At 25.5% G+C, this 27,419-nt stretch overlaps 1 protein-coding gene across 1 annotated transcript; it reads left to right on the forward strand.

Annotated features, from left to right (window-relative positions):
* The first annotated feature begins 1,099 nt into the window (after positions 1-1,099).
* LOC552224 (dynein heavy chain 1, axonemal) lies at positions 1,100-27,310 on the forward strand. Its single transcript, XM_026441302.1, has 37 exons — positions 1,100-1,249; positions 2,670-2,909; positions 3,845-3,923; positions 4,323-4,536; positions 4,992-5,154; positions 5,226-5,344; positions 5,429-5,634; positions 5,747-5,909; positions 6,113-6,273; positions 7,298-7,510; positions 7,649-7,873; positions 8,093-8,255; positions 8,609-8,778; positions 9,330-9,538; positions 10,135-10,237; positions 10,620-10,748; positions 12,012-12,132; positions 15,201-15,331; positions 15,879-15,984; positions 17,181-17,335; positions 17,739-17,927; positions 18,451-18,841; positions 18,971-19,242; positions 19,426-19,736; positions 19,936-20,161; positions 20,696-20,891; positions 21,474-21,667; positions 22,023-22,177; positions 22,353-22,719; positions 23,739-23,918; positions 24,102-24,353; positions 24,441-24,593; positions 24,989-25,254; positions 25,325-25,551; positions 25,899-26,080; positions 26,275-26,398; positions 27,012-27,310. The coding sequence occupies exons 1-37, from the start codon at positions 1,206-1,208 to the stop codon at positions 27,224-27,226; spliced, it is 7,014 nt and encodes a 2,337-aa protein (XP_026297087.1). The 5' UTR covers positions 1,100-1,205; the 3' UTR covers positions 27,227-27,310.
* Positions 27,311-27,419: the final 109 nt, after the last annotated feature.

Here is a 27,419-nt window from a genome sequence, read left to right on the forward strand (position 1 = left end):
AACACTTGTTGTTACAATATTTGTAGAAATATCGATGCACGTGTAAAGTTTAATAGGATCTTTCAGATCTGAACACGTGATGGAACATTTTTGAGGGTATCGATATCAACTGTAGATAAAAGTTGTTTATTTAGATAACCGATTTTTGCATTAGAGCTAATTGAAGCGAGATAGAAAGATGTACAAGAACATTGAAACTTGTAAATTAAGAAATAAGACTTGATTTTGAACTCTAGAATCGAGAATCCTCCAAGAAAGTTTGAATATATTAATATTCCTGTATATGGAAATTGACATAAATTGCCATGTTAAAAAAGTATAAGATTATATTTGGAAGAGATAATACTATGATGACAACTAAGAAAATAATTTTTCTCAGTTGTCATATTTTTTTTTGAAATTTTAATGTTAAATTAAAAGAGTTATTAGAAATAATATCAATAATCTATATAATGTTATCTTCATATGATTTTGAGTTTCATTTCTTTGCTCAAAAATGAAAGATGATGCAAAGATGAATTTCTTATTCTTTGAACTTTTAATAAGAGGAAAAGTTCTTTTCCTTTGAAATTCAAGTTTGACTATATATTTATAGATTTAAATGAGTTTTTTAGATTTTCAAATAGATGATTTGGGCAATATAAAAATTTTTGTTCATTTTATTAAAATTCGATACTAGTTTTAAAAAAATTAATTAAATCAATTGTTTCCAATTAAATATATGATAATACACAATTATCTTTATTAAGTAGCATGCTTATTTAAATTAAATAATAAAATAATGTTTTTTCTAAATATGAAAATAAAGGATTAATAAGAAATACATGATAATTATATAAGGAATTTTGTTATATATTAAAATGTTATTAATATATTTAGTTATAACGTATATAGATAGTTGCAGAATTTCTTTTGAAAATCTTTTGAATCAATTTTTTAACATAGTATAAAGTTTTAATATAATTATACAATATAATCTTGATATTATATTAAATTAAAATAAATAAATAAATTGATAAATTTATATATAATAATAATAATAATAATAATAATAATATAACACGTAATAAAAATAAAGATTATATTATTGACAGTGTTATGAAGTTCTGAAGGATGCGTGCACGAAATTGAAAGGACAGCTACAACCAAGTGCCAAACCGTTCGTTCCTGTTTTCACATATGTGCTAAATCCAAAATCGATCACGATGGGTCAGCTGTACGGGGAATACGATCTTAATACACGCGAATGGTGAGTGAAATCCCGTGATATTACGATATCAAGTGGTTTCAGCGTGTGAATCAAATGGACTTCTTCTTTTTCAGGATTTATGATATACCATCAACTTGAAAAATAAAAATATTATTTTTAGAAATATTAAGTAAAGATCATAGGTTAATATAAAATTGATTATATCAACTTTTTTAAAATTTAAGAATTAATTTTCAAATTTAAAAAAAATATTATTTATTACGTAATTAAATATTCGTCTAATATTATACTTTATGCGAACAAATAGTTTTCTTTTTTTTTTCTACTTGTTACTTTGTAAAATTTATATAGGTTATCTTATTTCAAATTCACTTAAACGACTTCAAATTGTCAAAATTTAGAAAAAAATTAATCTGATGTCTCATTATTCAATTTTTTATTGAAATAATTCTTACAAATCTCGATAATTTTCGAACGAATCGATTTAGATGGGAAATTTTGTATCTCAGGATATGTACACACACACATACATATCTACATACACGTTATATGTGAGATAATGCATTTTCTACATACTTATTTACATGCATTCGTGAATCTTTGCACATTAATTTATATGAAAATAAAATAATTTTTTTTTCACCCCAGTTTTTACGCACACTGTTTTTACACAATATTGAGGTACAAAAGAATCTTTGAATAATTAATAATTAAATAGTTACTTTTTTATATGATTTCCAAAATAAAGAAAAAGAAATGAATTATGAAAAATTTTTAAATTTTACATAATTACATAAGTTTAAGATATGTGTTTTAGCGGATTTAATGTTAAAAATTATATTACGATTTATGAGAAATATCGAATAATTCTTTCGTAAAAATATTCATGTATGGCAATACATCTACGTGAATAACATTTGCGGAAACATGATTGCTGTATTTTAAATAAACACAGAAAAATAGATCCATGCATCACTTTCAATCTTAAACAAATATTTGAAAATTCGAAAAAAAATATTCTCGCGTAGAAAATCTGGTGAAACAAATTTCAGTTAAAAAAATTTTTTTAACTGAACTACATATAATAGTTTCGTAAAAATATATTTCGAATTATAAATTTCAAACTTTAAATCTCGTTATATAAGAAAATATATATTATATTTTCCTGGATAATCTTGCAATTTAGCGAATTTTTTTGAATTTTAATTATTTGATTTTTTCTTGAAATATAATATTTTAATAGTGATATTCTAAAAGTGAAATCAATTGAAGCAATTTCATTATAATGATAAATCATTAAATTGCAAAAATTACCTTTCTTATATTATAAATTACATAAATAGAAATTTAGATAAAAATTTATTTTTTATATAAAAACATATAAAGTGTAATAGAATATATTAATTTTCGTTTAAAACATATAAAACGTAATTTGTAAATTTTTCTTTTTTCCTTTTAGGACTGATGGAATTTTTTCGACGTTACTTAGAGCTGGAATAGCTGCAACGGATCAAAACAAACGTTGGTACATATTCGATGGACCTGTCGATGCTCTGTGGATCGAGAATATGAATACTGTTCTAGACGATAATAAAAAACTTTGTTTGACATCTGGTGAAATAATGAAGATCCTGCCCACAATGACGATGATGTTCGAAGTCGCTGATTTAAGAGTGGCTTCACCAGCTACTGTTTCAAGGTTAATTTCGAAACCATAAATAACCATAAATTCTTAATTTTTAATTAAGCAACGAATAATTAATGTGAATCGTAAGTTTTGATTAATAACTATGTTTTTGCTTGATAAAATACACACTATGACAGATACTAATTATATTTTTGATTTATATTATATTTTTATATATTTTTTATTTCTAGGGAAATTAATATAGTACCATCTGTATTACTGTGGGGAATTTTATTACATAACGAAGATATTTATCATGCACTTCATATATTTATTTTATATACATGATGTTTCATTTAGTATTTTACTATTTTAATTTATATCGTTTTAAAAAAATATTTTAAATAAAAATTGAATGATTTCTAGAAATATTTAGAAACACATTCTGATATCATTTATCATAAATAGATATATAGAAATCGTATATAAATGTTATTTTATATATTTTTTTAATTCTAGAAAATTCAATGCATATAGTTGTATTATTGATCTATACAACTTGATCTATCTGACAATATGGTCGACTTTTACTACTTGTTATATACGATTGTATGTTTGATCTATATTACTATAAAATAAATGATGTAATTAATTCTACTTATTCAAAATCCGGATTATATATCCTGGAATAATATAAGAAATGTGCTTAATTACGCTTTTTATATCAAAATGTTCGGATTTTATTATTTGAAATCGAGATATATAACAAATCAATCATAATTCGATCGTGAAAAAAGGAAAATAACCGGAATAAAAAAACTTGTCAAAGATAATAAATGATTATGGAAAGAATAAAGAAACGTTAAAAATAAAAACAAAATCATTTTATGATGAAAATATTTATATACGTATTACATATACAATAATATATAATACAATATATATATATATATATATATATATATATATATATATATATAATATAATATTTAATTTATTATTCTCAGATGTGGCATGGTATACATGCAACCAGAAGATTTGGGTCTCGAACCTTTTATCAATTGTTGGATAAAGCAATTACCTAAAGTAAGTTTTATGATTAAAATTTTGATAATTTAATTATTAATTGAAAAATTCAAAAGTCAATCAAATGTAAGTCAAATCAAAATCTCTGATTTTACATAGCTCAAGAATTTCTTTATTATTTAAACTATCACTTGAGAAATCAATCAAACAATTATTTCAATAGTTTATTAATTTTTTTAATTGAAAAAAGATTTGAACAATAAATAAAAAAATTCCTCTAAACTAAAATGTAAGACATTTTCAAGGAATTTAACTCACATTGATTAGCTTTTGAACGCTTCAATTGTAGAGAGTAATTAATAGAGTGACTTAAATAGAAGCTTGTTATTGAATTATTGGAAAACTGAAAAATAGTTATAAGAAAGAAAATAATGAAAAAGAATAAATATATGATTACAGAACATGAGTGCACACATCGACAGAATTGTCGAATTGACGAAGCAATTTTTATTTCCGGGATTGAAGATTTTACGTACTCGTTTACGGGAAATCGAGACGACCGTTAATTATGGAATGGTGCAATCTTACATAAACTTGATGAACTTTCGTATTGGTCCTATGGCTGGTCGAGAAGGGAAACCACCACCATCTCTCCATTTCCAAGAACTAATTCGTAAGAGTTGCATTAAATTATGTTAATTTAAATTATTAATGAGTAAAATCTTTGGAAAGTGAATATCAATCATGAAAGTGAAAATCGAATTCTCAACATCCTGTTGAAAAGTTATATATGTATACATTCATTATAGAAGTTAGATTCTTACCATGATGCAATATTTATAAACTACTACTACTGGCTACGATATTAGTTGCATATACCACTAAAAATCTCTGAACAAACAGAGCATTTATTTAAAATGTATGCATATTTAACATCAAAACTAAGAAAACATACGGTTGAAGCATTAAAAAGAAAAGAGTTGAGTTAAAAATGAATGTTAAAAAAATAAAAAAATTTTAAACAAACCATTGATATAATTAAAACAAGCTGGCTTTTTATTCTCATACTTTGTATTAATTTTGGATCAATTTTAAAGACACAATAAAAAAGAACAATCATCATTCTAGCCCAATTGCTCTCACCTTGGTCATCTTTCGCGACAGTGTGGAGTCTTGGAGCGAGTAGCGATTACAACAGTCGTTGTATATTCAGCGACTGGATAAGGAGTGTGCAAAAGAGATATAAACACGAATTACCATTCCCTGAAGAAGGTTTGGTATACGATTACAGGTAATTATTTTCCTCTCTCTTTCTCTCTTTTTTTTTTTACTTCAATTTACTAAAAAATTCTTTTGTTGTAGACTGCACGACGGTGGTTTCACGGATATAGTTGAGGGCCAAGAGCCAATTCCACCAAAATGGTACAAATGGTTGGACGACATTCCTCCCATGATCATTACACTCGACATGAAATTCGTAGGTGAAAAAAAAAATAAAATAAAATAAAATAAAATGATGAAATTGAAGAAAATAGTTTAATTTTATATTGGAATTTGTATCACAGACATGGAAATACCAACAATGAACAGCGTAAGAAACGCAGCCTTGGTAGGTTATCTTTTGATCAATGAATCTAATCCCCTTTGCATTGGGCCAACTGGAAGCGGGAAAACGTTGACAGTAAGCGCCAAGCTTATGAGACAGATGCACAAAAAGTACATCTGTGACTTTATTACTTTCTCTGCTAGAACTACAGCAAATCAGACTCAGGTATTTTATACTTTAATCATGGCTTGAAATATTCTCTAAAAATATATTAAAAAAAATTTCCTTTTCATACTTTTATATTTTTTGGTGTATATATATATATATCTTTGAAAAGGATTTAGTTGATGAAAAATTGATCAAAAGGCGTAGAAACGTGTATGGACCGCCATTGCTTCGAAAACAAGTATTTTTCATCGATGATTTAAATATGCCTGCACTTGATACATTTGGAGCTCAGCCTCCACTTGAATTGGTCAGACAATTCATGGATTTTAAAGGTAATTCGTTTTAATCTATTATATTATATATATATTTTAATTATTCTATGTATTATATTTTTATAAAAAGTTTCAACTAAAGTTTTTTTAGTAATTTTACACATGAAATAACGAAGTTAAAAATATAAATGCGAAAATAACGGATAGATATTTATACACAAATGGCGTAGAGGAATTAAAAATAGGAGAAAATACTATTTCAGGATGGTACGACCGAAAGGAAATCGGTTTATTCAGGTGGATCGAAGACGTAAATTTTATCGCTGCGATGGGACCGCCTGGTGGCGGTAGAAATCCAGTAACTCCCAGATTGTTGCGACATTTCCATTTCATTGCATTCCCGGAAATGGAGGAGGACGATAAGGTAATTTTTAAACGACGCTCCTCTCCGTCAGTTAACGATCGTAAACTGGAGAGCCGGAAGCAATTAGGAAAGAAGACGGAATAATTTATCTTCGTCTGTCGCTCGAATGTATCAAAATTTCATTCCGTCCATCTCTCGATCACTATCACGTCCATTTCTATTTTTTCCACCTTGGTATTTAATCTCTTTAATCGTGGAAAAACAAAATTTTAACTTTTCAAAGATTCGATCAACATTAATCCAATATATCTTGTTCGTGAATTGTAATATTGTAAAGATAAAATTTATGATAAAACGATTCTGAAAAAAAAAAACTTATCTTGAAATTATCTTGAAATTTATTCCGAGTCAAAGACAACTAGTCTGAACAATTGATTATTGACACAAGGTTTAATAAATTGTTAAACACTTACAAGAAAAAGTAAGAAAGCTCGATCTCTGAACCTCGCCTAGGTGTACATAACCTTAAAAAAATGAAGGGGTGGCAGATAACAGCAGGTGACACTCGTTCGTTTCCCTTTACGCCGTTTATCCAGTTTTATTCCGTCGAGTCGTCAATACACGCCCACAATGAATAATTATGGTTCGTGAAAGAGACAAAGTATCCGTCGGTGGCCGGTTTTATTTGTTCTCTCCCCCAGACTCGGCGCAATTAGGTATCGTAAATCGTCCTAGTGCCTACCCATAATTTACTTCGATCACCAGTTTAGGCTAATAACGAGATCCTATAACACACCTCCAGTAGAATCTGTTTTACCCGTGGTGTTCTTAAAAAGATCAGGCAAGGTCAAATCGAGAATACAATTATCTAACACTTCTTGTCGAATATATTTATGCAATAATTTTGAAAGATCTTTTATTTTTAAAAACGAAAGAATTATTTTCTTGTACTAATTGTAAGATGATATAATTTGAATTATTTTTTACGATTAAGTAAAAATTTATTAATATTTTAATCAATCTTAAAGGTAAATTAATATTATTAAATATTATTAAATATTATTATTGACATTTTTATATCTAGAAACACATTTTCGGGACGATTCTGAAATCCTGGTTGTCCCTCACTCATTTCGCACACATGCTGGATGTTTTTATAACCACAACGTTGAATTTGTATACAATCATATGCAAAGAAATGTTACCGACACCTCTCAAGTCCCATTACACTTTTAATCTTCGCGATCTGAGTAAAGTGTTTCAGGGAATGCTTATGGCGAATCCACAAAAAATAGAGGTTTGTACAAATTATCGCAATAATGAAAAATAAACAAAATAAAAAATATGTATACGTAATAATAAATTCTTGAAATGTAGATTTTATTTTTATTTGAAAAACTTTACGTAACAAACGTATTTTTTTTACATATTATAGCATTTGAACAAGTTATTATTACTCTGGTATCACGAAAATGTACGAGTGTACAGCGATCGATTAATAAACGACGAAGACCGAAATTGGTTCGATCATCTCTTGCGAAATATGATGAAAACAGAATTTGAATGTGATCCTAACGAAATTATCGGCGAACAAATAATATTTTTCGGTGATTTCATGGCGCTTGCCAAAGAATATGAGGAAATAATCAATCATAAAAAAGCAAGTATTATTTAATTTTATTTCAACAAGGCTTATAATATTAAATTTGTATATTTTTGTAAATTTCCCTATAATATTTTAAAAAAAATACATCGGAAAAAAAGAAGAATTTCATAGAAAAAAAATTATTGCAAAATATTTAATAAGGAATCTCAATGTTTGACTTACATTACATAACTCGTGTCTGTTGTTATTAATTGTCGATGCAAATTTTTCTAGATGCAAGAAATATTAGAAGAATTTCTCGAAGATTACAATGCTATCTCGGTAAGCCCTATGAAGCTAGTACTATTTCAAGATGCCATAGATCACATATGTAGAATAAATCGAATTCTACGACAGCCTCGAGGAAATGCTCTTCTCCTAGGAATGGGAGGATCAGGTGTAAAAATATATTTGGAATTAGCGTCCCTCAAGCTCTTTTTCATTCACTTTTATCATCGTTGCTATTCAGAGAATGTGATATTGAAATTTATTTTTATCTTCTGATAAATAAATTGGGAACAGAAATTTTTTAAATAAATATGAAAATAAGAAATTATTATAAACACAAATAAAAGAATATTTTTAGAAAATTATAAAAATAATTTAAACATTTTTTTGCTATTATTTATTTATTTTTCCTTTCAACAAAATTTCGAGACTTGATTAATTTTGCAATTTTCTGTTTTTAATTTTTTTTTTTTAATTAATTATTGTTTAATTTTTTTACTATTTGTTTTTTAAATTATTCAGGAAGACAAAGCTTGACAAGATTAGCTGCACATATACAAGATTACAATTGCTTTCAAATAGAATTAAGTGGTGTTTATACGGCTCATGACTGGCACGAAGATATAAAAAAATCAATGATGTATGCCGGGGTACAGAATCAGCTTATCGTCTTCCTATTTTCTGATACACAGGTATGCCTGTTAATCCAATAATTTTTACTTGTAAAATTATCAATAAAATTCATTCGGATAATAATTTTATTTATTTTTATAAAAATACTACCAGTTGCATTCGAATATGAAACCAATTATTTGTACGCTTGAATATCGATTATTTATGAATTCTTTATAATATAAGCTGAAATATTGATTAATCAAAATACTAGTTATCGAGTAATCAAAATCCTAGCTCAAAATTTCCAATTCCAATTATTAAATGAAATACGTATTGAAACGGTATCCACATTTTGCAATGTAAAATGATATTTTTGAATAATTAATATCATTGAATGTTTAACAAACAATGCAATTATAGATATCTGAACTAAAAGTTGCATATTTGCCCATGTTGCCAAACATTAATGAAATAATACCTTCAAATAATATTTGTTTATGAAAATATATCAATTTTCTAATATTTTTTTTTAATTTATTTCTCAATTTTATTTTCAACAAGTTTTTTATTTGATCTAAAATAAATTTTCATTATTTTTAAATATTAATTTTTCCACTTTTATTCTCAGATAAAGAACGATTCCATGCTAGAAGATTTAAACAGTGTTTTAAACAATGGTGATGTTCCCAATATATACAAAGTGGATGAAATGGAAAAGATTTATCATTCTATGCGTGGAGCAGTACAAGAAGCAGGCTTAGCAATTAATAGAAGCAACCTTTTCTCCGCCTACGTGAAAACAGTCCGTAATAATTTACACGTCGTTATTACTATGAGGTAGATATATGAAAAAAATATTTATTCTCGATGTGATAAAGATTAAACGAAATATCCAGTAAAATTAAACTTCCCACTGATCCATTTAAAATTGAAGATATGAAAGAGACAAGAATGTTTAATGATCTATAAAATTATCAAGCATATGTGTATTTGTGTGACAGTGTATAATAGAAATGTATATATAGTAGAATTGTATATAGCACGATATCAGAAAAAGTCAAAAAAACATGTATTCTAGAAAATAATATTATAAGAATTAGATAAAAGATCGATTTGTGCAAAATTGGATAAGTTTAAGGTTAGGTCGATAAGACCAAAAAATTTGCGAATGTAAAATTTAAAAAAGAAATAATTTTATGAAATAGAAATATTAAAATTTAATGATTTAGTAAATTATTGAGATTTCAAAATTTTAATATACATTTTATGTTGAAAATTTGTAATTAAAGTTGAATCAAAACCTGATGAATCGAAACTTGAATTTAAAAGTTATCGAACTTATCATATATTAAGAACAAAATTTAAAAAATGCTCGCAATATTTTTTAAAATCTTATGAAGAATTGAGAATAAAAGTATTTTTTTAATTTTCAGTCCGATCGGTGAAGTTTTTCGTGCTCGTATCAGACAATTTCCAGCATTAGTAAATTGTTCAACGATCGACTGGTTTTGTCCATGGCCAGAAGCTGCTCTTCAAGTTTGTTATGTTATATTATTTTTTGCGATTTGTGATATATTGAGATCAATAATAAATAGACTTCACTTCTGATCTGTAATATTTATTAATGATCAATTATTATTTTTATAGTTAGAAAAATAAATAGAATATTTAATTTGTTTGTTTATATTATTATAAATAAAAAAAATTTCATAATCAAAAAATTAAGTTCAATTAAAAATTGAAGGAAAAGAATATGAAAACTTTTTGTGACTTATTGTATGATAGAAAAATAAAATTTGGAATTTTTCTTTTATGATGTTCGAAACAGATATTTAGTTCATCGTTTATAATAAATGATATGATAAACAATCAAAATTATAAAAGATATACTTTTATATGAATAATTAAATTGTTTCAGAGTGTTGCAATGAGATTTCTCATTGACATACAAGACGAGTCGATTACTGATGATGTGTTGCAGTCGATTGTAATAATGTGTCAATATATGCATTCGAGTGTGATTGAAGCAAGTGATCTCTATTTGAAGGTAAAATAGAAAAATAAGATAAAAAAAATAATATTTACAAAGAAAAAAAAATTCTTTTATTTACTATTATCTGTTATTACATTACATTACATTACATTATTTATTATTACTATGTATTATATGTTTATTATTACATCGAACCTGTTTATGTACTTGACATTATTATTTATATAATTTTCGTGAGATTCTATTTTTGCTGCTAAATAATACGTTATAAAGTGAATTTTTTATTTTAAATAATATTTATTTTTAAATAATAATTATAATATGATACTAGGTTAGAACGAAATAGTGAGATAAGAATAAAATTGAATTTTTTGTTTTATTTATAATTTCTAAATAAGTATTATCTTACATAATATAAGTAACTTCCATAGATATTTATTTATAAATATTTATTCGATAATATAATTTTTATTTTCAATATAATGATGTTGGAATATAATAATAATGTTATATAATAATGTAATAATGTAATAATGTAATAACATAATTTTAATTTGTTTCATATTATTCTAACGTAAATTTCTTCTTTGATTTCAAGTTACCCAAGTTCAATTATATATTCAAAACAATATTTGACATAATCTTACGTAAACACATAACCTGAAAATATATGTATAGCTAAAGCATCTAAATTACTAAGGGAAATAGAGTTTACGCACAAACAATGCAATAAAATTAATTTTCTCCATATATATTTCACAGTAATAATGATCAATTATATTAAAAGAAATCAAATTCAAAACAAATTTAAATAATTTTAAATCTCGAGAAATATTATTCTAATTAGATAAATACTTTTTTGAATAATTCTTAATTTTCATTAAACTATTTATCTCTTTGATAAACTTTATTATTTTTATAATACTCCATTGAAAACAAAAAAATATTTAAAATCTCATAATGCAAATTTTTTTGAAATGGATATTAAGGAAAAAAAAAAATTCAATAAATTTTATTTAAAATATATATAAATGCTATTTCATTCCAATTATCTATATATCATTCTATTATGGTTCTATAATTAAAAAATGATAAAATATTGATTTTTAATAAATAAAAATATTTTGTTTGATAAATAAATTTTCATTTGTTATTAAATTAAATTTATTATCAATTTGTCATTATTATTTTTTAAAATTAAATTATACCAAAGATATATAATCTGATTTATTTTATGAAAAATGAAAAAAATATTTTCGTATAATACATACCCGATAATAAATTGATGAATAAAAAAGAAAAAATTGTGTTGCGCAGGAATTGAATCGTCATAATTATGTTACGCCCACGTCGTACCTTGAATTATTATCCAGTTACGGTAATCTCTTGGAAAAAAAGAAAATGGAATTGTTGTCAGCAGCACATCGTCTTACTACAGGTAACGAAAATTAAATTTAATTAGATTTTTTATTTTTCATTTTATGAAATAACAAATCATTTAATAACAAAGGATAAAAAGAAAATTCGAATTAAAAATTTATGGAAAACAATAATAGAAAATAATAGAAATTTCATAGAAAAGTTAGAGTACACTCTGTATATATATATATATATGTATAAATATAAATATATGAATATAAATATTGGTTCAAAGAATATGAAAAATCTTTTTTGATCTTCAAATTAATTTCTGGATAAATAATTTTTATAATTAAGATACAATAAAATTCATTCATTGAATTAAGCTCGAAGGTATATAAAACAAAAGAATCGAAATATTGATTAATTTTTAATGGAGAAAGAAAGAAAATTGTTTTTAATCTTCCAAAAGCGTAGAAAAAAATAATTTCTAAACTAAAATTATTTTTCGAATGGATTTTGAAATTTTAATTCTTAATTTTTTCTAATTTAATTAAAAAATTATTTATTAAAAATATAAATTAAAATACTATAATTAAATTATTTAAAAAATCAATATAGAAGCAATTTTTAAGCGACAATTAAAATATTTGTAACGATCAAATTTAAACTTTAATAATTTAAATATTATTTATGAAAAACAATTTTTATAGTAAAAAATAATATGTAACAAAAAAATTTAATCTCTTCCTTCAAAATTATCATAGAATTTTCCAATTGTAAATATCTCATTGTAGATTATGCTTGTCTTTGAATAAAAATAACCTCTTTTTTTTTCAATTAGGATGGAATTTGAGCCAAGTTATTTAAACTAAATGATTGCACTTATCACATCTTTCAATTCTTGAGAATCAAATATAATTTTTGAGGTATACTTTATTCATTTCTATATATATATATATATATATATATATATATATATATATATATATATATATATATAATAGATAAATATTCTTTCTTTTGATTCATTGATCATGGTTGAAATCGTGCCAAATTTTCCATTCAGATCAATTATGCCTTCTTCTAAATTATAATCTCATTTGCTGTGATTAATTTCTGAATCGTGAATTTTCGATTCATTTGGTGCTAATTTCGAACTGATGATTCCTTTTCTGGTGAGAATTGTTTATCATGAGATAAATACGGCCCAATCAATATAGTGAACAAATATATTTTCTCAAAATTGGAAATATATAATTGAAAGAGAAAAAGAGATAGAAATTAATACAAAGCAATTGAAATCAAGATAAGAATTACTCAAAAGAGAAAATCTTATTTGGAAATTTTTCATTTTTGAAATATAAGCATTTAAAGAAAAATCTTCAAAGTCTTTCTTTTGAGAATTTTCTCAATGGCGTCAGTCTTCCTTATCGACATTATTTGCTTCTTATAATTTCTTACTCATTATATCCGTGAGAAGAAATGTAAAAAAAAAAAGAAACATCAAAGCGAAAATATTAACAGGATATTTTTCATGGGTCAAAGGTAAATGATCCGCGCCAGATAATTTTGAAGACGAATGAATTAAGCAAAACTCGTCTAATAGGAGATTGTAATACGTGCCAACTCCGTTATTGATTTCTTCTACGCGCGAGCCATAAATGTATTAGCTGCAGAACCAAGAACAGTGGACACTCGATAAATTTATTAGAACGAACCATCGAAAAATTACTCGATGATCGAAGTAAAATAGGAGCCATAGTTATTTATACTCTCTTCTTAATTAACCTGGTAGATAACCTTTATTAAATTTCATTTAATTATTAGGATATATTTTGATTGAAACTTCAATATTCTCTTGGAGATTAATAATATCTTCTATAAGAGGAATTAACTTTCTAAATAAGAATTCTATTGATTATAATTTTTAAAGTTTAATCCGATATTTATAAAAGCTGCATTAAATTAATAAGAAGATTAATTTTTTATAAAAAAAATTAATTGTTGATCATTCTGTTGATCGCAATTTTTAATTTTAATTTGAATATTTTTTAATCGTATGTATAATTAATAAACATTGATTTAATCAATGTTTGAAAATTATACGATTAATAAGATACGAGATAAGTAGATAAAAAAAATTAAAATAAAATTTAAAATTAATAGATAGAGGAATAAACTTTTAATTCATATGATTTTATAAAAATTTTTTGTGTAAAAGACTAAATATCGAAACTAGAAAATTATTTATATCTACTAAAAATAAAAATAAAATTTTTTATAGTTTTCAATCAAATTCAACATTTTTCTTTTATTATTTTGTCTATTTTATTAATAATTATTAATAACATTTTATTATATTTAATTGTTTTAATACCATATTTTAAATTGTAAAATTGAATCGCAAATATTTATAACAATTAAAATTTAATAATTAATTTTGATCTAAATTAAATTAATTCATAATGGAAATTAAAATCATTTAGATATGTTGAAAATACTAGTTTATCGTTACAAGGAAACAAGGAAATATGTTTACGTAAATTATTATTACAAAACAAGGAAATATATTTCAATGTAAATTATTTCGCAATAAATATTACTATATTAGCGTATAAAGTGAAATGTCAAGATACAATCGAAAGATTTATCAAAACCTTTTGCTGTTTTTATATAAGAAATATTTTATTCAAAAATCAAAAAATATAAAATCAAATAACATTTCAGTTTTTATTCAATTTTCCTGGTTTTTTTCAAATAAGGCAACTATATTTTTTTTCAATTCGCCTTTGACTACATTCTATTTACATACATATACATTTACGTTTTTCGAGGTTATATAGAATACGTTATAGCTAGTAGTATCCAGTTTTCATCTACAGTAGGTCATCCTATACACAAAAAAAGAATAACATTTCATTTTTTGTTGAAATTTTCCAAATTCATTCGAATAAAATCATAAACGAATAAAAATAATCGAATACAAAATACAAACTATTAATTTTGAGTCGATAATAATTATTCTTGAAACGAAATAATTTTATTAAGAATTATATTTTATTAAAATTTTATTCCAAAAAACACTAAAAATTACAATAATTTTTCTTTTGTATTTCATTGCATTCATTTTTAATTTTTTCATAGGTTTGGACAAATTAGCACACGCGGAAGTAGAAGTAAAGAACATGCAGCAATTATTGGCGGAAATGAAGCCAAAATTGGAAAGAGCAGCAATAGCGACGGCTAGAATGATCAAAAGAATCACTCTCGACACTGTTGGTATCCTCGATCGTTGAATAAATGCGAAATCAAAATTGAATAAACGCGTTATTAAATAAAATTTATTTATCTAATACAAATTGCAATTCAGTCATTGCACAGTGCATGTAGAAAATTACACAAAAATTAAAGGATTAAAGTTATTGATAGTTAAAAATAGAGCGTTTAAATTTAGCAATGGAAAACAGAATAATTTAATCTATATAATACGATTCTAGTTATAAATTCTATTAGATAGAATCACATATTTTTAAATATGTTATCTCTAAATACTTGAATTGCGTGATGAGTGCAAATATAGATTAAAATTGATGAGATGGAGGAAAATAGGATAATTGATGAAAATCGTTAATAACGTAGAATGAAAAAAGAATGTTGGCAATTATTCTCAGGATTAGGTTAGTCAAGAGACTAGAGTTAAGAATAACAGAATTTCTCTTTGCTAAAAATATAATACTTAAAATTAATACTTGATAATCCGTTATTTTTATCAATATATAATAAAAATAGATGTATCAACTGAAATGATCTTGTTACACGTAGATTGAAGCAGAAAAGACGAGGGCAGAGGCGCAGCTACAAGAAAGTATAGCAAAAAAAATGAAAGCTGAGAATCAAGCTATTAGGGACGAAGCGGAAGCAGATTTGAGTGGGTTATTGTATTTTTTTATGCTTTATATTTTTATTGATATAACAAATGGTAAGTCTAAAATGATTGTATATATCTTTCGTATAATCTTTCCTTAGAGATTATCAACTAACCTTATCCAATTTTAAATAAAAAAAAATTGTTTGAAACATATCCTTCTATAAAATTATTATTAAAAAAACAAAAGAAATCCATATAATTCTTCTCTTTTTTCTTTTAAGTCTTTTTTTTTTTTTTTTTAGTGGGATATATTTTAATGTATTTACATGTATGCTTCCATTGATTATCACTAGATGTCTCATCAATTTTTACTTTCTCACAAATCCTCATTTTCATCATAGTATTTATATAAATTCCGAAATAAATTTCAAAATTATTATATTTCAAGTATCTAAGTCAGTGTTATCTATAATAATTCTATTATATAACAACTATATAACAACTATATCGGATAATCCTGAAAAGAAAACATCTAATATTTCTTTTCCTTTCTGATCCCCATGTATTCTTTCTTGACGTGTTTATCTTCTGTGTCACGTTAACGTATATCTATCATGTTGTATAGAAATACCGATGATTATTCCTAATATCTAGAAATATAACGCAATGTTAGACTTCGCAAAAGTTAAATGTGATTTGTTTGCGATATATTTGTTATCGTCAAATCCCTGGACAATAATTTAATCCGTCATTTTAACAAGAAAAGTTAAGATAATTTTGAGTAATTCATTATAATAACTTAGAAGTGAAATATGAAATTCCTTGAAAAAAGTTTTTAATAAAATGATGAAATTCGTTCGATTATATATAGAATTTCTCTCTGCAAACTTTTTAATCTATGAATGTTTTATAAGGTTATATTTGAATTTTAATCTGAATCCGTATAGCTGAAATTGTTGAAAAAACTTATTTTTGATAAAAACATGCAGATAAAACATTTTGTATCATACGAATCGTAAAATATCCGCAAATAATTAATTATTTGTTCAAAAGAGATTTCTGCTTCACACAGGAATTATTATCTTCTCTCAACTTTTTAACCTAAAACTATTTCAAAGCACATTGTTTTAATTAATTAATCGATAGATGTACCATAAAATTAATCACCGTTCCACAGATGTATTTATCCTGAAATATGTTTACTCTTCAACGCAATACTTTGTACAACGATCTAATCGATACTCCATTTACCGCAGGTGAAGCGCGTCCTATGTTGATAGCCGCCGAGAAGAGCTTAAAGGCTTTGAATAGGGGCGATGTTACCGAGGTAAAGGCGATGAAAAGGCCTCCTCCCGGTGTAATCTTAGTTATCGAAGCAGTTTGTATTATAAACAACGTGAAACCGCACAAGGTTTGTATATATATTTGTTATATTCGACTCTCAAGTTACGAGTGGTATTAGATAAGAGTTAGATGAGATTTGGATTGGTTTCATGCTCTGTGCAGCATTATTTCTAAGTAATTATTATAAATCCAGGATTTGATGATTCATAATGAAAATGATTATAAATTAAGATTCATGATTCATCAGGCACTCTTCTATGGTTAATACAACCTTTTAATACAGGTTTATAAAAATATTTATTTATATATACATATTTATTTATATTTATTTATTTATTATATATAAATATTATTATATTTAATTTAAATATTATTATATTTAATTTAAATATTATTATATTTATTTATTATAATATTTATTTATATATATATAGTGAAATATTTTTTTACATAAATGAATTTTTTTTTAGGTTGAAGTGACAGGAAAATTTGGAGAAAGAGAAACAAAATTGGATTATTGGACGCCTGGTAGCCTGTTACTCGCGGATCCAGGCCAATTTTTATACAACATGGAGAATTTTGACAAGGAACAACTTACAGAGGAAATAATCAATAAGCTAAAAGTCTATATTGAAGACCCTAACTTTCAGCCAGCTAAGGTTTGGTATTTGTTATTTGATATTTTCTTAATTCAAAGTTAAACAATTTCCTTTTGTATATCTTCCATTAAGGACATCAACGTACGTTGTAGGGAAATAAATTGGATATCGTGACGTTGTATTTGTTAGTTCAAACAATTTTCAATCTGTTTGATTGATTATTAAAGAGAAAAAATATTAAAATCTTTTTAAGATGATGCATGATCCAAAAAAAAAATTAAAAAACATTGATTAAAAAGCTATTTGTTTTTCCAGCTATTAAAAAATTAAGTAAAAATTAATTTAAAAAATTGTTAATAAATATAGACGCAAAATAATTCGTTTTTAAAACATCAAAGTTTATCGATCGATTTCTATCCTCATGAAATTCTACTGGAATGGAAGTTTTCTTGCAATAAATTAAAAGAACGAAATAATAAAGAAAAAAGTATTTCATAAGAACATTGAATCGCGTATTTATCATATTATATATATTTATCATTTATACATTTTATCTTATAGAAACGATATCAATCCTTTTCAGATTGAATATGTATCAAAGGCGTGCCATTCATTCTGTCTATGGGTGCACGCGATGTACAACTGGTACTTCGTGAATAAAAAAGTGAAACCAAAGATGGAAGCGTTGGCAAAGGCCGAGGAAATACTTCTTGAGACCGAGAGGGCTCTGAGCGCCGCGATCCAAAGGCTGAAAGAAGTGGAGGAAGGTATCGCCCTATTGCGAAAGCATCTTGAAGAGGAAGAGGAAAGAAAAGCCGAACTCGAGAAGCAAAAGCAGCTTTGCGAGGACAGAATGGGAAGAGCTGTCAGACTAATAGTAGGTCTTGCTGGGGAACAAATACGTTGGGCTCAGACTGTGGTTGAAATTCGCGTTTCTGTGAAAAATGCCGTTGGTGATATCCTGCTGGCCTCAGGTATATACAGAAAAATACATCTCGCTACTTTTTCACTCTACGTTACATCTAAAGGATTATTTTGATTAAAAAAAAAAATATTCAGAAACTTTAAAAAAAAAAATTAAGATTATCATATGATATTCACAGGTGCAATAGCTTATTTGACACCGTTTACGGATGTATACAGAGAAAGACTTTTAGATTCCTGGAAAAAAGTTCTCGGTGAAGGCGTGCCGCATACACCAGGCAGCGACCCTGTATCGACTCTGGGAGATCAGGTGGAGATAAGAAAATGGCAAATCGAGGGGTTACCTAGAGATATGTTATCTGTGGAAAATGCCGTCTTGGCAATGCATTCAAAACGTTGGCCACTTTTCATAGACCCCCAAGCACAAGCCAACAAATGGATACGTGCTTTAGTAAGCAAATAAAATGCTTACTAAAATATTTTTCTTTGTACTTGAATCAAAAGTTGCAGATAAAATAGTCGAAATCTAAATTCTTTAATACTAATCAAAATATCAAAAATATTTTACATTATTTTCGATTAATTTTATATAACCTTTTTTTTCATCGTTTCTAATAAATTCAATGATATGCAGTACAAAGAGGAAGGTATATCCATTGCAAGAATGACAGACAAAGAGTTGCTTCGTGTAGTCGAGTCATGCGTTCGATTCGGAAGAGCTTGTCTTATTGAAAATATTGGTCTTGAGCTGGAAGCTGGTTTGGATCCAATTTTCTTAAGATCGTTATTCGAACACGGTGGCCAATGGTGTGTTAAAGTTGGGGAGAACATTGTTCCTTATAATACAGATTTCCGTCTTTTCCTCACAACGAGGCTCGCAAATCCTCATTACACGCCAGAAGTATGCGTGAAAATATTATTGGTCAACTTTGCTCTTACCGCAACGTAAGTAAATCTTTCTCTTGAAAGTAATATAAAATTTAATGAAATTTAATGGTTTTTTTCGTTCAGTTCTTAGAATCATAAATTTATAAACACGCATTTTTCTGAAATTAAAAAAATTTCTTAACTCAAAGCCATATTTTTATATATGGTTTTAATATTAAATATTTTACATTGATAAAAAAAATATAAAATATAAAAGCGGTCTCGAGGATCAGTTGATGTCTTTGGTCGCGATTCAAGAACGACCTGATCTTGAGCAAACGAGAAACGCTTTGATTTTGGCCAATGCTGAAATGAAAAAAGAATTATTGGAAATTGAAGATAGAATTTTATATCGATTGACTGTGTCCGAGGGCTCTGCAGTCGACGACATGGATCTTATTCTCACCTTAGAGGCATCCAAAATTAAAAGCGAAGAAATCAAGGTTTAAAATTCTTAATAAATAAATTATATCCTATAAATTAAATCCTTGACCCTAACGCATATCAAATTAAATTTAAATTTTTTTGTGATTTAATATAAATTTAATCTAACTCTAATTTATTTTAATTTATAATCTATAATTTCATCAAATTAAATTATATATTGTACACGTTTATATTTAAATGGCAAATTATGTAGATATATATCTAGATATATAGATAATAGAAATAAGTTATAAATAGTTTCTTTTTAAACATGCTTAAATGCCTTTTTTATACAATTTTTTTTTCTTATATTCTTTTAGCTTTAATGTATTATTTAAATTCACGTACAAATTAATTAATAGTTTTATTTTACAATCAATTAAGTCAATTATAAAAATTTTATTTATTTATAAAATCGTCCATTTCATATTTAACAAACAAATAAAATAATCATTATTATTTTTCAAAATCTGCACTTCACTTCTAAAAATTCGATCGATCCGCTCTCTAGCGGCAATAAACAAATTTACCATATAGTATGTAACATGTAGGTAAAAATGAAAGAAGCAGAGATTACTCAAGCGGATATCGACATGACTAGATCGCTCTATATTCCCGTGGCAGTTCAGGGGCGGATTCTGTACTTTTGTCTGTCCGATCTGCAATATATCGACACTATGTACCAGTACTCGCTTGAATGGTTCGTCGAAATCTTCAACAATAGCATAATTGCAACAGAAAAGAGCGGTTCGTGAAATATCCTGTTCACTAATTACTTGCCTATATTTATTAGCCTATATACGATAGCAAACATCAATTATTTGTCATGTAAAATAAACATTTCACTTTTTGGAGGAATAATTATATCCAATACAAAACGTATCCAATATTATATGCAATTGCATTAAATTAATTATTTAATACTCATATTTATAATCTACTGTATATAATCTACATATATCTATTTGAACTGAACTCATTAATTGAAAAATTATAATATCTTGTTTGTTAGTTTCAGTTCAAAAAATAATTTTAATCTTTTGCAGTCCATAATTATTTAATGTAAATAAATATGAATAATAAAAAATAACAATTTTGTTAAGATCCATGTTATAATGTATCTAATGTGAAATATTTTAAAATAAAATCTATGTATAATGAAATTGGAAATAGAATAATTGCAAAAGATTAATATTTTAGAACAAAAATTTAACAAAAGAAATTTTATGATTCATTTCAAAACTGTGCAGAAACAATCATTCATTTATATCTTATGAATGAATATGAAGATGAAAGTACTATGATTAATTAATGAATGATATTGTTTAGGAGATATCGAGGAACGTGTGAGCAATATCAATCAGAAATTCATGTTCTCCTTGTTCTCGAATGTATGCCGTAGTTTATTTGAAAAACACAAGCTCCATTTTGCGTTCCTCGTCTGTGCCAGAATTCGTATGAATGATGAATTAATCGATGTGATCGAATGGAGGCATCTTTTGTCCGGACCTGTACCCATAACAGTGAGAATTATAATGAGTTTAATGAACTATGAAAGTGAAATCTAAAAGCTTCTTTTCAATTCATTTTCTCGATTCATTTCCTTTCTTTTTTTTTTTTTGATTTCGCTTTGACCCAATTCGATTTACATGTAAATTCGAATCCTATAAAAAATCTGAAAATTAATTAAGCTTCAAAAAAATTGAATAACAATAATCCAATTTGTATAGAAAAATTAATAATATTAAATTATCTAATTTTAATAATAATTAATTAATCATTTATAACAAATAAATTTCAATTATTTTAAAAATGTGGTAATATAAAGATGATATTTTATATATATTAAATTAAAAAATTATAAAATTTGTTTCGTAGGAGCGTCCAAATCCGGCGCCTGAATGGATTACTCCACGTTGCTGGAAGGAGATCCAGGCACTCGATGAATTAGAAAATTTCCAGGATTTCGTGAAATTCTTCGTAAGAAATGTGTCTCAATTCAAAAAAGTGTTCGATGATCAAGAAGCGCATATGTGAGTAATAAGCTCCTCTAACATACGTCATTGAAAGTCATATATAGTAATAAAAAATTTAGATTAATTTTTAAAAGTTATTTACAATTAAATTAATTTAATCATTTAAATTTAATAAATGATGAAATTTAATTTTAATGTACTTATTTTGATTCTTTATTATTTATTTTTTCAGGACTCCTTATCCAGAGCCATGGCAATCGAAACTTGATGATTTTCAAAAAATGTTAATCCTAAAATGCCTTCGACCCGATAAAGTGACAAATGCGATGCAATTGTACTTAGCCAAATATTTAGGCCGACAATTTATTGAGCCTCAAACTGCAGAACTGTCAGCAATTTATGCTGAATCTTCTCCAACCACACCTATAGTTTTCATCTTGTCTCCTGGTACTGATCCTGCGGCAGAATTATATAAATTCGCGGATAAATTAAAAATGACCATGAAATTGCATGCCATCTCGCTTGGACAGGGACAAGGACCCAGAGCAGAAGCTATGTTGAAGTTATCCGCAGAAGGTGGTTATTGGTGTTTCTTCCAGGTACACATATATATGTATATATTCTCTTCTGTAATGTTATAAAATTAAAAAAAATAAAATAATCTGCAATTTTCAAGGGTTTTTTTTAATAGTTATGTGAAAAAAATGTATTATTATAAGTTATTTGAATGTTACAAGAAAATGCTGATCTATTTATATATACAATATTCAAGTACAATGGAATTTGACAAGTTGAACTACAAACCATTGTCAATATTGATCTAATGAATATATTCCTGTTTTAAGAAAAGAAAAAAACTTCCTAGAGATAAAATATGGGATAAAGAAGAGGGGAAAATATAGTCTTTATCTTTCCTGAATATATGTATAAAAGAGGAAGTGGAACCAGTGGAAAATGATTTATTATATAAGGGGGTGGATATATAAGGAAATAAAGATATGAAAAGGTGTAATTTGACTAAAAAAGTAAAAATGAGAAAGAATTTGAAATTCTTTTTTCTTCTTTTTTTTTTTTTGTATTATATTTATCGATTTTATTGAACAATAACTCATTAATGGAAATGTTTGTCAAATATGAAATAATAGATTTCAAGTAGAATAATTTTTATTGAAAAAATTAATCCTTTTATTGATCTTATGAATTGTAAGTGGAAACAAGAAATGTAGAATAATGTTTGATTACACAATGATAAAAAAAAGAACAGAATAACAATATAACAATAGAAATATAATGAAAGAGAAATACAATTTCTGCGGTAATCTCAATTCTTTTCTCTTGAATATACAGGTTTGAAAAATTTATTTTCTTTTCATTATTCTTTTGAAAATACAATAAATTTAATAAAAAAAGAATAAATGTAAGATTGATAAATAGAAGATAATTTTAATGAAGATATATGAAGATTTATCAAAAACATAATTTTTAATAGAAATGCAAAACTATATATCTTGAAAATTAATATAAAACCAAAAAAATAAATTAAAAATATATACGTAATTATAATTACTTGGATCATAAATGTAATTATCAAATTTTTAAAGTAAATATATTTTCATAGAATTGTCATTTGGCTCCAAGTTGGATGCCAGAATTAGATTTGTTGGTTGAAGCGTTAACACGGCAAACTAATCATCGTGATTTCCGTTTATGGCTAACATCCGCACCATCCCCTGATTTTCCTGTCAGTATTCTTCAAAACAGCAGTAAAATGACGATCGAACCTCCTAGGGGAGTAAAAGTAAAAGAATTATCTTATTTAAATTAATTCAAAACTTTTTTTTCCCTTTTTTATATCTAAATTTTTTTTTCAAATCTTACATTTTTCTCAATATATTAAACATTTTCATTTTTTTTTTTAAATAAACTTAAATTCTTATTTATAATAGGAAACATCTTTAAAATATTTTATTTTTGTTCACAGGCAAATATGTTTCGTGCGTATTTAGCTCAGGTAGCAGAAATGCGAACCTTCCTAGCATCTGTACATCCCAAAGTTCAGCAATTCAAGTGGTTGGTGTTTTCTTTATGCTTGTTTCACTCTGTGTTATTGGAACGAAGAAAATTTGGCTCATTGGGATTTAACATAGCGTACGAATTCACTGATGGTGATTTAAGAATATGTATATCACAGTTGCACATGTTTCTTTTAGAATATGATGTTGTTCCATTCAGGGTAAAATATCATTCAGCAAGAAAAAAAAAGGAAATTTTTTTATCGCTTCATAGAAGAAAAAACAAAAACTTGTATTCATTTGCATAGGTACTCATATACACGGCTGGTCACATCAATTATGGTGGTCGAATAACGGATGATTGGGATCGTCGATGTGTGCTAACAATATTGAAAGATTTCTACAAAATGGAAATTCTATCACCGACATATAAATTTGATGTAGAAGGATATTATGCTCAAGTGCGTACAAATAAAACAAAAGTTTAGATTAATATTATCAATAATTGTAAGCATTGCCTTAAAAGCAACTATTTTCAACTTTATTAACACTTTATCTTATTTAGTAGTTATTCAAAATAAACAGAAACATGTATATAATGTTGAAAATAAATATTTCAACAATGAAATTTAATATGCATGTATATTGTTACAAATCATTCGTATATTATCCAATTACTAATTGAGAATTATTAGCTTGAAGCTATTCATACAATATATAGATACACATTGCATGTATATTGAAGATTATCATTGGAATAAATATATTAAAGTTGAATCAAATGAGTAATCAGTGTGTATAATTAACATTGTAATAATTTTACGTTTTTTCTAATTATTATATTTTTATATTACAGTTAACTGATGCAACGTTCGAAGAATATATCGAATACATAAAAACCTTTCCTCTAAACGATGATCCTGCGTTATTCGGAATGCATCCGAACGCGGATATTAGCTTCGCTCAAGCTGAAACGTATGCATGTCTGAACACGTTACTCGCTCTTCAGCCACGAGAAGTTGGAATTGCAGCTGCAAGTATCGAAGAAGTCACGTCTCAATTAGCCACTGAGATGTTGGCGACAATACCTCCTACCTTTAATTTATCTGCTATACATCAAAAGTATTAAAAACATTATCCTCGACGTAACGAAACATTTAAGAAATTAAAATATATTAAAAATGTATTTTAGATATCCAGTTTTATACGAAGAATCATTCAATACCGTACTCATTCAAGAAGCTATACGCTATAATGGTTTACTGAATGTGGTAAAATCGACGTTAGAAGATCTATTGAAAGCCTTAAAAGGATTCGTCGTTATGTCAGAATACTTAGAAACTGTGTCGAAGAGTTTGTATAACAATAGGATTCCAACAGTTTGGCAAGATAAGGGATATCCCTCTTTGAAACCACTTGGTAATCTTCGAGTCTAACTTATATAACTGAATTTGAATTTATTACAATGTAGTAGCATTCATGTATATCTTAAGCTAATGCTATTATTGATAATTATCAATTTAAAGAATTGAAATTTTTGTTTAATTTAAAATCAAAATTACATTAAACGTTCTTTATATAATTTTTTGCTTTATATAATTTGTATAATTTGTATAATTTGCTTTATATAATTTGTTGCTAATAATCATATGCAAATTCAACTTATTTTTATTTCCCAAATTCTTTTTTTTTTTTTTTTGAATTTTGAATTTCTTTCACTTTTCAATTTTCAAATAAATTATATTTATTAATTTGAAAAAATATAGGTGCTTGGTTTCTGGATTTGAAAGATCGAATTGATTTTTTAAAAAATTGGGAAAATTATGGAATACCCGCAGCTTTTTGGATTTCTGGTTTTTATTTTCCGCAAGCATTTTTAACAGGCACTTTACAAAACTACGCACGAAAATATGTTGTTTCCATTGATGCAATTGATTTTAGTTTTCAAGTAAAAACCAATAATTATCTGATATTTAACAATTAAACTATTCAAAATTGATAAATTATTTAAAATATTATTAAATATTGTCATTATAAAATATAAAAGTATTATATATAATTATGTAGAAAAATAATATGAATAAATATTACTAAAAATATATATAAATAGAAATATATATGTGAAATTATTTTTAATCTTAGGTACAAAGTGAAATGCCAAAACGAAGACCGGCAGATGGTTGCATTATTTATGGCCTCTTTCTTGAAGGATGCCGATGGGATGGAAAATTTTTGAACGAATCTTTTCCTAAGGAATTATATACTAGTACATATGCATATATATATTATAACATTATGAAAAATATAAATATTTTTTTTTTATTTTTTCAATATATTTTATTTTTTGCATATTTATTATATTTATTATATAATAAATATAATAAATAAGTGCATAATATAAATATATAAATTTTTAAATTATCTATTATTACTACTAAGAATTGTTGCTTTTATTTAATTTTTTATATCTTTCTCATATTTTTTTTTAAAATTTTTTTTATATTTTTATATTTTAGAAAGATTTATAAAATGATAACTTTATTTCATTTAAAGAATATTGTTAATTATTATTATATATTACATATTTCATATTGCATATTGCGATTATGTATCAATTACAATATAATTATATAAAAATATACAAGAAATATTTTTGCATCATTTTATGTTCATATTTCATAATTTATAAAATAAAAATTTAAATTATAGACAGATATAAATTAATATAAAAAATAATTTTATTATTAAATATCTTAAATATAAATATTTTAAAAATAAACATATATATATTTTTTTTTAATCATATTTTATGTTTTATTAAATATCAATTATTTTATACTAATTTAATTTTAAATAATTATATAAATATTTTTTTCTAGATATGCCTCCAATTTTATTATTACCGGAAGTACATCATAAAGAACCCGAAGGAATCTATGTTTGTCCCGTGTATAAAACTATCAACCGAGCAGGAGTGTTAAGCACAACTGGACATTCGACAAATTTTGTATTACCGATGGAGATTCCTAGTAAAAAACCACAAGCTCATTGGATCAAAAGAGGTGTAGCCCTAATTTGCGCACTGGATTATTAACAATCATTTGACATCTATTTTATTTATTCAATTCTTATTTTGTTTATTTAATTTAAAATGAAAATGTTATTAAAAAATACTTTAAAAAACATATTAAGTGAATTTTACTTTATATAAATAATAAAAAATCTTTTTATTAAATCCTTAATAAATCGAAATTGCAGAAACATTTTCATTAAATTTTGATATTAAA

The sequence above is a fragment of the Apis mellifera genome, linkage group LG6 (assembly GCF_003254395.2).
Source record: "Apis mellifera strain DH4 linkage group LG6, Amel_HAv3.1, whole genome shotgun sequence".
Classification (NCBI taxonomy): Eukaryota; Metazoa; Arthropoda; class Insecta; order Hymenoptera; family Apidae; genus Apis; species Apis mellifera.

What these genes read in the sequence shown, in the direction of transcription:
- LOC552224 (XM_026441302.1), top strand. Translation starts at nt 1,206, where the DNA reads ATGGGTCAGCTGTACGGGGAATACGATCTTAATACACGCGAATG. An exon ending in CTACAGCAAATCAGACTCAG is followed by an intron (nt 5,635 to 5,746) that starts GTATTTTATACT and finishes ATCTTTGAAAAG; the next exon opens with GATTTAGTTGATGAAAAATT. An exon ending in TTATCTGCTATACATCAAAA is followed by an intron (nt 25,255 to 25,324) that starts GTATTAAAAACA and finishes AATGTATTTTAG; the next exon opens with ATATCCAGTTTTATACGAAG.